General features: G+C 46.1%; 1 protein-coding gene across 2 annotated transcripts in view; it reads left to right on the top strand.

The window, feature by feature from the left end:
• The first annotated feature begins 1,736 nt into the window (after window positions 1–1,736).
• The window catches only part of CASS4 (Cas scaffold protein family member 4), a 31,140-nt gene continuing 18,286 nt past the window's right edge, over window positions 1,737–14,590 (top strand). Inside the window, exon 1 of one of the 2 annotated variants that reach the window (XM_019726105.2) lies at window positions 1,737–2,198. In XM_019726105.2, coding sequence (XP_019581664.2) covers window positions 2,163–2,198 — 36 coding nt within the window. In that variant the 5' untranslated portion in view covers window positions 1,737–2,162. Of the gene's footprint in view, window positions 2,199–10,301; window positions 10,459–14,590 lie in introns of those variants that run through there. The other variant, XM_019726106.2, reaches the window with a different exon arrangement.

Below are 14,590 nucleotides of genomic sequence, written 5' to 3'. Positions count from 1 at the left end.
CTTTTTAAAACAATCTAACATCAGTGTACCTTAAAATAGTAACATCAATGACTTAATATTATCACATCTCTAGTCAGTGTTCAAATTTCCTAATCAATGATTTGTATTGAATTAGAATCCATATAAGGCCCATACCTTGTGATTTGATGTGTCTCTTAGATTTCTTTTGATCTTTAGATTCCACCTCTGTCTTTTTTCCCCTCCTTCGCAGTTTATTTATTGAAGAAACTATGTAGTGTGGTTGTGTGACCAAATTAACCTCTCCCCCTCTCGCCCCCCAAATATTAGGGATATGTGGTTTTTAGAAAATAATGAAGAAAAAGGATGGGCTGAACATCCTACTTTGGAATTTTTCCCCATGGGTGTGTGTGTGTGTGTGTGTGTGTGTGTGTGTGTGTATATATATATATATGGAAGTGTCGAATCTGGGTTTATAGCTTCCTGCCCTGGAAAACAAACCTCAGCCTCAGCTCGGCAGTACAGCGTCACCTTCCTCCCCTGAGATGCTACGTGTTCCATGCCCACCAGCCCAGAGGATCTGTTAGAGCCAGAATGCAGGGGCAAAGAAGCGCACCAACCTTTAACCCGGAAGTCACCTGCTGCTTTGTAGGGCCCTTTGCCGTCCGATGTCACTGTGCATTGCAGTAGTACCGTTTTAATGATGTGTCTTGTCTGTAACGACTAACACGATAAAATACTTCCGCTAGTCCAGGCTGCCATTTATAACCTCAGCCTTTATGACTCATTGCTCTTTCATACCAGTGCTTGTTTTCCTTAAATGGAACTTGCTAATTCCATCCTTTTTTTTTTTTTTTTTGCATATTCATGGTGTCCCAGCTCTGCCTCTAAAGCGATCTGCCCCAGCTTCTCATACTTTACCTTCCTCAGGAAGCAGTTCGTCCCACTTCTCCCACCTCTGCCCTCCTCTCTCTGGATCTCCACTTTCAACTTGTTGCATATTCAGTTTGTGTTCATGATGCGGGGTCCCTGTTCCCTCCCTGTTATCTGTTCCCATCAGCAACACGTCCCTTACTTGGTCCCAGAAGTAACTTGGTCCCATTGGAACTTCCAACAATGATAACAATTTAAAATACGGATTATCTCAGCCAGAAGTCAGCCAGTTCTTTCCATCAGTAGATCCCAGTGCCCAGACTTTTAGGAACTACATACAGATAACCAGCAGACTGGACCGTAAGTGCTGTCATCGCAGGAAGGGAGCAAGTGGTGAGACAGCTTGTTGGAGACAGACCATGAGCCTGGCTAGGAAGGCTGGGTACTAGTTTGTCTAAATGAAATAAAACTGCGAACATGCCTGTCAAGGAGTCTGCTCCCCTGTAGGACCTCTCTGGATGCTGAGTCTGAATTTAGGGAAAGCAAAAAGACTTAGCAAGTAACACTGAACATTACATGAGCTAGTGCTCTGGTTTCAAGTACAGACAGTGGGTTGGCGAGATTAAGAGATAAATATAACTGTATTGATAAGCGCTCAGCCTAGCTCCCCCGCCCCCCCATGCAGAGTCAGCACTCAGGAAATGGTCACCATTAAGTGTTGGGAGCAAAGACCAGGAGGGGGGTATGGGGGTCAGAGCAGGGAGAAGGGTGGCCCTGAGCGGGGAAGCTCTGGTGTGCCGAGGTCCTTTAAGGCAGTCCCCTTGGCTTGTTTTCTCCTGGCTGTTGCAGGGCAAGTTTTTGGGAGCAGGAAGGATGGAACGCTGACGGCGATCAGGAATCCAGCTTGGTCTGTTTGGTGGGAGTTGTTCCACAGTGTTCGAGGGACAAAGATGCTGCATTCCATACACTGAGCTTTGCAAAGTAGGAACTGAACCCATTAAAGCAGAAGAGTGGTTTTTTTTTTCTTCTTTTGTGGTTTCACACAGCAAATGTGTGACAGACACTACTTATAAATGAAGTGAGACCGTCATGCACTGAGTGTGGCCTGGATTTCTGGTCTCCCCTCCTTCACCCCGTGCGTTTGTACTCTGATCCTGCTTTCCAGAAAGTCTGCCTGTTGTGAGTCTTCTTGACAATTTCCCATGCTGTCAGATAGCTCCATAGAATTCAGTTTCTGAGAAGCAGCCAGAAGCATGCAGTGACATTGCATAACCCGCCTCTGAAGCCGGAGATATCAGCCGTGGAGCTCAGAGAACCCAGCTCACACCACCATGAAGGGAGCGAGCCTCAAGGACGGAGCGCCCAAGGTGAGTGCTGGGGGCTGCGTGAGTGGGCAGGGGGCCAAACAACCTGTTACAGTTTAGGACAGTCACCTGTTTTTGTTCTGAGTTCCTAGGGTGGAACTCAAAGGGTGGATACTAGTCAGGTGTAAGTTGGAGATGGGAGGGTTGGATGGAAGTTGAAATGTGCAAATGTATGTGCTGTAAAGCCCGTTACCGGTTTGATTCAGAGGTGGATGGAAATGACTTTCTAGCAGAAACCAGCTTCTGGCAATGAGAACACAGCCTATCTCTTTGTGTCCATTCATCTTCTAAGAAACTTCTTGAGCAAGACCTCAGCGCACCCTGAGCTCTCTTTTCTCTAGAGGCTGGAGTCACCCAGTGGCACCCCCAAGGGTCCCGATGGATTCTGTGCTCTTCCCCAGACAGAGCCGCATCTGGGTGCCAGCCTCCCGTGCTGAGTCCACAGTGGGCAGGCTCTGTGCTATTGTCACGTTAACTTTTGTACTGATGTGTGTGAGCAGAGCTCAAGTCTGTAACGTGAATCCAAAGGAGTCACTATTTAGAAAGTTGAAATGGCTACCAAGAAAAAAATAAAAAACTGCTCAGACACAAGGAAAGTGAAGCTCAAGGATAATCTGGCTACGCCGTCTAAAATTTTAAGTAGAACAGGAAAACAAGGACTGAGACGATGACTAAATGGGGAGCCTGCTTATATGAATTAAATATGTTATTTATTATTACCGTAGTAATTATAGGTGCCGTTAGTGACATTTATAGCTCAGTAACCCGGGACACCTTCTCCTATACAGATTGTGTGCATATGTCTTAGCTGGAATATTGCACCCAGCTATTTTCTTTGAAAATTTCTTAGCCATTAGGAAAATGGAAAGCAAATAATTGAGTAAACCCCTGTGTGTCCTTTACCAAGCCTCACTGATTCCTGGCACTTTGTCACATGTGTCTGTGTTTATTTGTATATATTTAGTCACAGGCACACACTTGGCTGTTGTTGATCTTGTCAAACTATTTGAAAAGAAACTGCCGCTGTAATGATACTTCACCCCTAACTATGTCCGCATGGCTCCTAAAAACAAGGACATTCTCCTACACAGCTCCAATATCATTATCACACCCGAGAAAATTTACCGTTGAATGAATCGTGCCATTCTGATATTCAGCCCACATTCCCATTTTCCAAAACTCTCCCCTCCAGCTCTTTTTGGCTGTTGTTATTTGTGTGTTTGTCTGTTTTTTCGATCCAGGATTCATTCCAGGGTCACACATTGCGTTGTTTGTCAGGTCTCCGTCGTCCTTCATCGAGAACAATCTGCTACGCTTTGCTTTCATAACATTGATTTTTTCCTGAACATCCCAAATGTTTTTATGGTCCCGACTTCTTTTTATGTATGTGCCACTTATTCTGCCTAACTAATTTCCATAGCACTTTACAATTTGTGATTAACATGAACATACGCATGTAACTTATAGTTGATATTCCCGGCAACCCATGAAGTCCTATTATCAATGTTAAACAGATAAGAATAGCTGGCACGTGCCGGCTCTCCACCTGCCAGGCCCGGTGCTCAGTGCTCTTACTTGCATTTTCCATTGCAGCCTCATGTCTCTATGACGTAGAGGTGTTATTCTTATCCCCATTTTACAGGCAAGGAAAGGATTCCTTGACTTGCCAGGGTCACCCACTAGTGAGTAGAGAGTGTAGCGCAGGCAGACTGAACCCAGAGCCCAGCTCTTAACCAGCTCACTACATTCTGACCCTTAGACCAGGGGCCAGCAAACTCCTAAAGACCCAGATCGTGTTTTATGCTTTAAGGGCCGCTTGTGATCTCTGTTGCACATTCTTGTTTGTTTTTACAACGCTTTAAAAATATAAAATCATTCTTAACCGTCCGATTGGGTCATCTGGATTTGGTCCATAGACCATAGTGGACAGCCCACGTCTTCCTTGAATGGCGTCTCAGCTCATGTAGGCTAAGTCCGCCCAGTAATGACATATATACCAGGGCAAGAACCCCAGTCTTCAACTCCCAGTCCAGGGGCAACCTCAGCTCATGGTTTCTTGGGTATCCCTCCCGAACTGTCAAAACACACAGACGATACTATACTTTTAAAAGGCTTTACACAAATAGGAACAGTAACCGAATGATGGTTGAGCTTCTGGCCTTTTACAATGAAAAGCACATATTTCCATTCCATTCATTTTAGCACCGTCGGTCTACCTCGTTATTTTTAATGCCTACGTCGTTGTTCGATTGCTTTTCAAATGGTAACGCAATGCTTTTCGGGGTCATACTGCGTAGGTGCTTCTCAGGTTAGGTGACTGCCTTTACAGCACTTTCAGTCGGGGCACCCAGGTCACCTTGCAGATCCTGAAGTTGGCCTGTGTTCACTGGATGGTGGGCACTGACTGCCCTTCCCAGCCATGCCCTAGTGGTGTTATTGGCTGACCAAAAGTTCCAGGTCAGTGGAGCTTTCACCTTTGTGCATGGCAGATTTCGTGGAATTCGTCTGGCTTCCATTATGTTTTTCCGTAATTGTTTTATGCAACAAGGAGAAAACTGAAAAACAAACATCATGTTATTAGTGATAGGAAACGCTGGCCTCAAATAGTACGATTGCAACAACAGTAGAAATCATTGTGCAGAGTGGTGACTCACACCTAACTCTTTCATGGGCTCATTGGACTGTCGCTGGTTGACTCCATGTTTGGTGCCACTCAAGAAATGCTATGAAATTAGGTCTGAAAGACAAGGTGAATATGTGGTTTCATTATATGTAAGTCCTTGCTTTGGATTTTTGGTAGTTCGAAAAGTGCCTTGTTTGTGAATATGGAGTCTGCATAACCGTTAGTGATTCAGTCCTGTTTGTGGCAAATTGGGTTTACGTCTGAGTGTGTGTGAGTGTGTGTGTGTGTGTGTGTGTGTCTGCGTGCACACACCAGTAGAGGTGGTCTTGAAATTAGCATCTTGGTGCATAGACACCTTGTCTCACTGGGGCAAATGCCCAGGAAGTGAAGGAGGATGACTGAGCCACTTTGTTTCTGAGTGGGGAGCAGTTCCAGGCTCCCCTTGTACCTTGAGCAGCTCTGAGATGGTCAGCACGGCGTTTTATACTGTCTTTGTCGAAGAAGGGTAAGTGGGATCACATGTGATCGCCTGTGGAGAACTCGCCGGGGCCCCAGGCCTCGCCTGATCCCACTCCTGCCAGCTCCCCTGCCTCCGTGCCTTTCCCTTCACCCCGCGGTCGCCTGCTTCGGAATGCTCCTCGCTCACGGACGCTGGATCGCATGGGTCCTGCACTCCAGCACCTCCCCCTCCCGGAGGCCTCTCTAAACCACCCTGTCTAAATCGCCTCCCCTTCCTTACACACCCCGTCACTCTCATCGTCTGTCTCGTCTTTACTTGCCAAGATCTGAAATTGTCTTGCCTTTGTCTCCCCCTCTGCAAAGTCAGCTCTGTGAAGGACAGACCGGCTTTCCTGTTCAGCACTGCATCTCTGTGCCTAGAGTAGGGCCTGCACTTAGTAGATGCTCAATAAGTGCTTTATGTTGGTGTGTGGGGACGAATGGGAGGTTACAGGAAGTGCAGCTGGAACCCTGTGACACAGCCCTGCCTAGGGGACAGGAACGGCACTTCCGAGTTGTCAGATGTCTGGAAGCAGCGGTTGTCCCCGGCTCGCAGCTCTCTGACCCCTACCTGGCCCCAGCCTGTCCGACATTCAGCCTAGATTCCTGAGACTTGGCCCATTCCTTCTGCCATAGTCAGATGCTGTCTTAGATCTGAGCCTTTGCAGTTGAAGTCAAGGTTACAGGGCTTGAAGTCAAGGTCCCAAGGACCAGGGGCTGCCCTCTGACCTTGTCCAGAAGCTTCATCCCTTCACCCACCTCACAAGGCAAAACAGCCCAGGCATAGCACCAGCTTGAAAATACAACTCACTGTTCATTGTTCAGCCATTCACCCAACACAGTTACTGGGCTCTGGAGGTTCCGAAAGTCAGTAAATGAGTAAATGGACATAGTGATTTTGGGTGGGGATAACTGCCATAAAGAAAAGAAATCAAGGTGAACTGGTAGAGCTGATGGCCACAAAGGGCCTGTCTGGAGGCCTGAGAGATGGGAAAAGCACTGCAGGCAGAAGGGACAGCAAGTGCAGAGGCCCCGCAGTAGGAGTGGATTCAGCAGAATAAAGTATCCATGAAAAAACCATTGTGGTTGGACCAGAGTAGACAAAGGAAGAGGGTGGTAGGAAGTGAGATTTCAAAGGTAAGCCAGGGGGCCCTGTTAGAACTTAGAAGTGCCTCCTAATTGGCAAGGAAGCCACTGGCCTATTTAAAGCACGAGGTGACATGGTCTGATTTATGTTTTGAAGCTGCTATGCAGTAAGTGGACTGTGAGTAGGAAACAACAGAAGCAGGATATGAGTTAGGAGACGGGGCAGGCGGCTTCGTCTTCCATTTCGGACGGAGCCGTGCTAGTCCCCGTGGACACTGAGAAGAATTGCTGGCTCCATCTTTTGAACAAAACAAAACATTTGGTGTTTGAGACTGTCCGGGGATGTGAGCAGAAAGAGCAGTAAATGATGTTGTGAATACTTGTATTCAACTACAAGTGCTATGTACCTTTTTGTTTTTTATTTGAAACTTTTTTTTTCTGCCAACCTTCCTTCCTTCCATTTTCTGTTGAGACAAACAAAACCTTTCGTTTAGTGAGCAGATATGGAGTGCCTACTCTGTTTCAGGCACTGTCCTAAAGGCCACAAAGAACAGAAGTCTCTAGTCTTCTTTCTCAATACTCGAAACATTGTCATTATAGTTAATAAAACAGCCATAACATTATATTATCCTTTTCCCTGCTTAGTAGCTTAATAACCGTTAATCTCTTAACATCTATGCTCTAGAGCTCACTAAAAAAAAAAAAAAAAGCAAAGAAAGCTAAACAGAACACCAAAACCCCACGAGTTTCAAAGTCTGCTACAAAACTCTTCAAAGGCAAGTGGCCTACGCGATAATGAAATGGGGAAGTGACCATAGAAATGTAGCCTCGTCGTTTTGGAACCGTGATGACTAAGGGAGGAAATGACAAGTGCCTGGAGAGGAAATAACTTCAAAGAAGGAAGGTGGGAGCCTGGTAAAAAAAGATGCCGCTGAGACTGATATTCAAATGCTCCATCATGAGTTGCAAAAAGGGGAAATTACTATTTTAGGGATGGTTTCCAAGTTGTTCCTTATAAGCCGTTGTTGATGGGAATGGAAGAGGACCCCTGTGTAAGCCCCCGAGAACGGAGTGTCCAGCCACTGTGTGTCCTGTGGTACCTGGACTCGTACTGAGGCTTTGCCGCCTCTTAAAACGCCTCCAAACCACTGAAAAGTGACTCCTGGGCGAGTCTGGGCTCCTCATCCGGCTGCTTCCTCCAGAGAGAATTTCTCCAGACGTTTATAAGTTGGTGAATGTAAAGTGTTGCTCTTTTTCTTTAAACTGTTGCTTCTCCTTAAAATCAAGAGCAGCTTTTGTTAAGACCTGACCAGACAGTCAGTCATTGTGTGTGAAAGGGGGGGCGGGGGGGGGGCAGGGGCGCTTTGGAAAAAGGGAGCAGTAGGGTCCCTCTGCCTTGGATGGTTTGCCACCTGGTTAACAAAAAGTAAAAAGTGCTTTGGGCTCAGGATTTAAATCTGCCCCGAGGTTGAAAAGGCAAGAGTCGCTTGCTAGGAGCAAGTACTTCAAAGTTGCTTCTTTCCTACATGATGTTCACCAAAGTGGGGGGATCAACAAGCCCTGAGAAAGCAATAGGGCCAGTGACACACCTTCTCCCTACCCTTCCCTGTGGGGTCCCAAATAAGGCATGAGATGAGTTTATCTGTAGCCCACTGTTGACAACAAGTAAACCCAGTGAGCTGGAATAAACGCACACCAACAGGATGGGAGGAAAAGAGCTTAAATAACAGGTGGCCCCTTGCTTGCCTAGCACCCCTAAAAATGACCCCAGGCAATGGAGAATTCAGTAAACAAGCGAACCTTCACTCCTTTCTCTGTGATCCATTAAACAGCTTTGAACTCTTCCTAATCAATCAGAAACATCACACCCCGCAGGGACCTTGAGCCCTGGCACACGAGATGATTTTAGGTGCACTATACAGATAGAGCATTTTTTTAAGGCTAGTTATGTATTTGAATGTGCATTAGGAAAAACTAAAACTAGCTGTCGTGCAGGGAGGCCTGCGGGGTCTCTGGTCCCGCTCCCCACATAAGAACGCAGGATATGGCGAGGCCAAAAAGGGACACCCACGGAGCCATAGGTAGGGGAGTCATGCCACTATATTCTCACTGGCGGCTGGGTTCACACGACGTGCGACCTGCTGTCCGCTTTTCTGCAATCTGCAACCCTCACTGCGCCGTTTGCAGGCTCAGCCACCATCTTCTTGCTAGCCCCCACTTTCCTGCTAGCGTAGCCACAGCAGTTATATTAGTGGCCAATGGCTCACTGGTTACAGCTGACGGCCAACTAGCCACAGTTGATGGCCATACAATCACAGTTGATGGCCATTTACTACCTGAGCCAGCACCTTTCTATGTGAGGCCGAGAGCCTGGAACTGCTTTCTGGGGCTCTGTCCCCACACTAGCTCATCAAACTTGTAATTTGATAGGTAGCATTGCTTAGGGAGAGTGTGTTGTTTTTAATTGGCTTGGTTTCATGTTTTACTTATGTAAAACAAAAATGTACAGATGGCTCATGGATGTGACAGGAACATGTAGCTGACACATAAAGTTGAAGAAACAGTGACAAAACTTTCTCCTAGTTCGAGTTGGTATAACTGCTTATGACCAATCAAATAACACACAACACCTTCTTTTGTCTCCATGCTTTTTCTTTCTGTGCCCACCTCCTCCACCTCCCCCAAAAAGAAAGGAAATGAGAAAGGAAAAGAACCTACCTGTTCTTTTCTTTCATCTTGCTATGGTTTTCATGAACTAAGAGATAACAGTAAGAAAGGAAGCCATGCAAAATACCGTCGCTGCAGCTAGATGGGTGGGAACCCTAAAAGCCCCCTCAGTTTCAGAGGAGGACACTGAGGACCGAGACATTCTCACTTACTTCCCTCCTCCCTCCATGAGTTTCTCACCAGCAAGGGCTGAATTCTCAACCACTCCCCTCATGCAATATTGCTCGAAACTGCTCTTTTCTTCCAAACTAAATGTCTTAAACAATAACTCAGGGCCTAGGCTAGCAAGGAGTGGACCTGAAGGGGGTGCGGTAGAGGTGGGGGAGACGGCTCTGGACCTCCAGGCTCTTCAGGCGACAGAGACAGTTTGGGAGAACGTGGACCATCTTGGGCCATATCCAAAAACATCGATTACTGGAAGGCCCGGGAGATCTCTCCTGTTGCATTCAATCCTGAGCTTAGATGAAAGGACCTGGTTCACCTCACTCCCCCCCAGCACGGGTTGTCAGACATACAGCAGGTGCTTAATAAGTAACTGTCGAATCAATGAAGCACTACAAGTGCAGTTAGCAAAATTCCCATGAGTAGTATATTCAAACAAGCCTATCTGCCCAAGCCCCAAACCGATTGGAAAACCACAGCGTGGAGGCGTCAGGGAAGAAAATGTTTCCTTTCCACTGGGCAGCTTAGGAATTTTTTTCTGACCACAGACTCTTCCTCAAAGTCCCTTTAGTCCGCAGTGCCTTCTGCGGCGACGGAAGTCCCGTAATGAGTGGCCTTTTCATCTGAAGCATCAAATTGAGGAATTCAAAGCTGGAGGGATCAGAGTGCAACGTTCTCACAGAGAAATCAGTTAGGGTTCGTGCTTATTCACAGAATATGCCATCATCCAGGGTCATTTTCACAGGTGTTAGGGAAACAAGGAATCCCTCTTTTATATAAGTTTTTCTTTTTCGCTCAATCACCTGTCACTTCCAAGGTCACCAGGTTTATTCCCTTCTGTGCTCCCAGTGCCTCCCGATAAATCCTCCGTGATGCCATTTGTATCCGGATGGATGGGAGGGAACCACAGGACATGTATTATGTAACCGGCCTCGCCCCCCCCCCACCCCCCCAGGCCGTTGTTCTCAGCCCAGATCGCCTGACAAGGACAGCTGCAGAAAGAGCGCTGTTTGGGCACAAGTGTTGCAGACCCCAAACCTCACAGCATTCCAGCACCAACTAGTACAGAAGGTTTCCCTTCCGAAGCAGTTTCTGTCGGTGTTTCCAAGAGTGTGGAATAATCTCCTTTAAAAATAATTTCTTTAAAGGATGAAGATGAAGGCGAATGTGAGTACCTGAGTCTGTCTCCTCTGGCATCCCTTTCCTGTACCTTTGGAATTGCTTGGGACTCTGAGTTAACAGTGTAAAGAGGTCCATTACTTGTTGTTTCCATTTTTTTTACCCCTGAGTTAAGAAAGTAGGTTGTTTCCCAAATAACTATCACGCCACTGGAAATAGTTGGAAGTTGTTTTATGGGCCAAATTTTGAAACAAAAAAGAATTTATATTTTGTTTAAAAAGCTATGTTCTACTCAGTGAAGTTTTTTTTTTTTTTTTAAGACCTTAAATGTTACTTTGAATATCAAAGTATTTGGGAAAATGGAATTTCAGTTAAACGACTTCAGATCATTTTCTACACACTCTGGAGCCTCTCATGGAAAAACTTTTCAACTTCTGCAAAGGGGGAGCTGAAGCAGAAACTCGGGTATTTTGCTAGCCTATCTGGCAAATCAGTGTTAACCACAAAAAAAGAGTTTTCTCTCAGCATCTCTCATTTAACGACTTTGCTAATTTGTTTTAGAAACAGCTCCAAGAGAACAACTCTTCATGTTGTTAAGACGATGCAAGAAATTACTTAGCTGTCACCTCCTTTAAAAAATTCTAAATATGTCTGAGAATGAAGTGCAGACTAGTGTCTCAGCTGTGCAATAGTGCAAACTAATTCCCTCAGTACGTCAGCCATGACACATTAAAGGGAACTCACTTTAATAGGGTCGCAAGTCTCAGGGCAAGTTCTGATGATGGAATACAGCGCTTTACTCTCTTAAGTGACTCTCAGTTCTCTCTAGCTTGTGGGGTTTTCATTTTAAATGTAAATGTTACTAAGGAAAGCTACTGAAACGCAAGAGGAAAAAATAAAAAGTTAAGGTAACAGCTTCCTGGAAACTATTTCCGAGGGAGATGATAACCGAGGAGGCGAGGAAGATGAAGGGACAAACGGAAGACATTAAATGAGGGAGGGAAAGAGGGGACATGATGGATGAGGAGAGAAAAGGAGGAGAGATGGGCGGGTTGTCTGGTGTTCCCTTCTCAACTGCAGACCTCGTAGCGCCACTCCACGCGCAAGGAAAGGAGCAAAGGGTTATTCTCACTGCCTTCCCCAGTGTCACACGCATGCAAGACACAGCTGAGGTGTCCTGTGACTACTCTCCTAATTGTCGATGTTGGTGGCAGGTCCCCTCGTGGGAGGCCGTCCTGTCTGGCCTACTGTTTGTGCACAGGCCCCATGTCATTCTGCTGCCGACCAAAAGGGGAGGGGGCGCAGTGATGAGGGGGCAACGAGCCTCCCCCATCTTCCTGCAGACTCACTTGCTGCCTCTCTAACTTGCGGGGGCGCCAGGACAGAAAACCCGTTAAAGCTTCTTCCAGCCTAAACTGTGCTTCTGGATGCCCTGCAGCCAGACCCCGTTGAATGGAATGGGTGTGTGGTGCGCTCTGTGTGCCTTCCTGACAGCTGAGGTGCTGCTCTCAGCGAGCTGGCGAGAGAGATGCACTGATGGAATCGGCTGCTTCTCAGAAACCCCTCAAGCACCGTTCAGCATCTTGGATGCGGTAAATGGCACAGGCCCGCTGAGGGTGGGGCTATGGCAGTTGTGTCCACCGTGTGAGTTGTCCGGAAGTTCACAGAGGATTTCCGGGATACAAGATGCTTTTGTGCCCAAACTGCTTTCAGCCAAGACAAAGACTAACTGGGAGTCGAGGTTCCCTTCTGTCAAGTCTGGGAGGAGATGGGGCTGAAGGGGTCACAACAGGCGGGAGCTTATGTTCACCAACACAGAAGTCATTTTCTTCCAATAGAGCAGAACACATTTTTAAAACTAGATTTTTATATTGAAAAAGCAGAACATGTACACATGGCTTAAAGATTCAAACGGTGCCAATGAACACAGACTGAAAGCATGTTTGTTTTTTAAAATCCCAAATCTCTGTAGTTTCCTGGGCTCTAGTTACCCCGGCCAGAGGGGGAGCCCCAACGATTTATCTAAATCTTCCAGGAAGATGCACAAATGGACACATACCATTTGCACAGTTTCTCATCTTACCTTTTAAAAAAATGTAATACCATATTTTGGAGATTGTTCCATTTCAGCTCATGTAAACTCTACCTTGTTCTTTTTTGATGGCTGTATACTATTCAGCTCTACGAATGTATTGTTATTTACCAGTGATTACATTTAAGTTATTTCCCAAATTCTTAGTGCAGGCTCTAATTCTGGTAAATAACCACACAACTTACCCAACCAAGTTAAAATGTTTTCATCAGCTTCCCATCCCTTTCTCCAGAGGCACACTCTGTGGTTCACTCACTTACAGAAACACACATGCCGTCCTGTGGTGCAGTCTGTGCCAAACACTCCAATTTATAGGTTAACAGGGTGGACTCGGGAGTCAAAACTGCCTGGGTTCGACTTCGGTTCTGTTTCCTGCTCTCTGAGCAACCTTGGGGTACTGACTCACCCTCTCTGTGCCTCAGCTTTCTCATCTCTTAAATAGGATAGTGGCATCTGCTTCATGGGATGGTGAACCTCAAGTGAGATTTTCAATGCGAATTACTTACATCACATTACTATGTGATGCCTGGCTGAGTTGAAAACCTGTGAACTGTCCTTACTAATGAAGCACTGGGTAAATGGTAAACAATGAAACTACGAAGGTACCTAAATGAAAAGACATACAAAAGATCAAAGAGAATGTTTTTCTCTCTGATGAATTTATACTAGCTGACACATTAGTGAGTAAGAAGTCTGCAGGTTATGTAGGGTTTGCAAAGTGGAGACCCTTCCAGCTCTTTGCTGTGACCCCTTAAAACGTTTCTGCCGTTCTCTCAACTTTCCAGAGGTTGTCTCACAGAATGTTGTCACCCATCAAAAGAAGTGTCGTGTAGATACTCCGTTTCTTCCTGGGGGGTTGTGCTTCCTCTGTCTGTCTTTCCTCTCTTGGAGAGTGTGGATGGGAAAATGAAGATGGTGAGGGGATTTGTCTTACACGCTTGGAAACACTTCTTTCTTCCCCCTTTTTTTTTTTTACTTTACATAATGAGCTTTTAAAAATGATGGAAAATAAACATTCACAAGCCAACAGATTGCACCACTCTCTCTGCTTTAATCCGTGTATTTACATAACATGAAATACTTCCAAGTACTTTCAAGGGGAGAAGGCTGTCTTTAAAGATAATCAAAGAGCTTTCTCCCTTTTGCAAGGAGCCCTGTTGTTCTGAGCCTGGGCTCAGCCGCCTCCCCATAAAGAAAGACACATAAGGATAAGGGGCAGCCGGTTAGTTCCGTTGATTGGAGCGTGGTGCTAATAAGACCAAGGTTGTGGGTTCGATCCCCACATGGGCCCCTGTGAGCTGCGCCCTCCTTAAAAAAAAATTATATATACATATATATATCTATATATATAGATAGATACAGATATAGATATAGATATAGATATAGAGAGAGAGACATAAGAGACTATTTCACTGACCAAAGTAAAAGCTCCCATGTCCTGGGGAAGCCCTGCTGAGCTTGAGGGATTTGCATTTACCAGATAGCAAAGGATTTGAAATATTTAAGAAGGTTGTGGTTTAAATACAACTAACTATTCTGTCATGGCCCCTCATAGGGGAAGTAGGAACTCTTCCACCACCATCCTCTAAAACAAACTAGGAATTCCTGGAAGGAAGTCACGGAATCAGTGAGAAAGGAGGTAAAATGCCAAACACAGACCTTTTTTCAAAGAAGGATTTTAATAGAAGGAAGACGTCCATGTTGTTAGCAGTGAGGTTCCATGACGTGTTGGACAGGGGCCCAATGAACACTTGCCCCTCAGGGTTCCTTCCACTTTACAATCTCCATCTCTGGTTTGGGGCACTTGCTCATCTACTACATCCTGCTGTGAGCTGGTGACCTCGTGGTCTGGTTGACCTTTCCCGGAAATGATGATATGGCTACTTTGATGGAAACCGTCTCAGGATCTCCATGCATCTATCCCCTGGCCACTAACTCACTTAATTTCAGGAGCACAAGTTGGAGGGGGAGGGGCACTCGCCAAAGGAGGAGGAAGCAGGGTCACATGATGCTGCTCTGAGCCCTGTGAGGGGAAAGAGGGAAGGAGCAGGAGAGGGTAGACAGAGCCCCAGACATGAGCAGCTCACA

Source organism: Rhinolophus sinicus, linkage group LG13 (assembly GCF_036562045.2).
Source record: "Rhinolophus sinicus isolate RSC01 linkage group LG13, ASM3656204v1, whole genome shotgun sequence".
Classification (NCBI taxonomy): Eukaryota; Metazoa; Chordata; class Mammalia; order Chiroptera; family Rhinolophidae; genus Rhinolophus; species Rhinolophus sinicus.
Note: the sequence above shows the minus strand (reverse complement) of the source record. Positions and strands in the feature narration are given on the sequence as shown.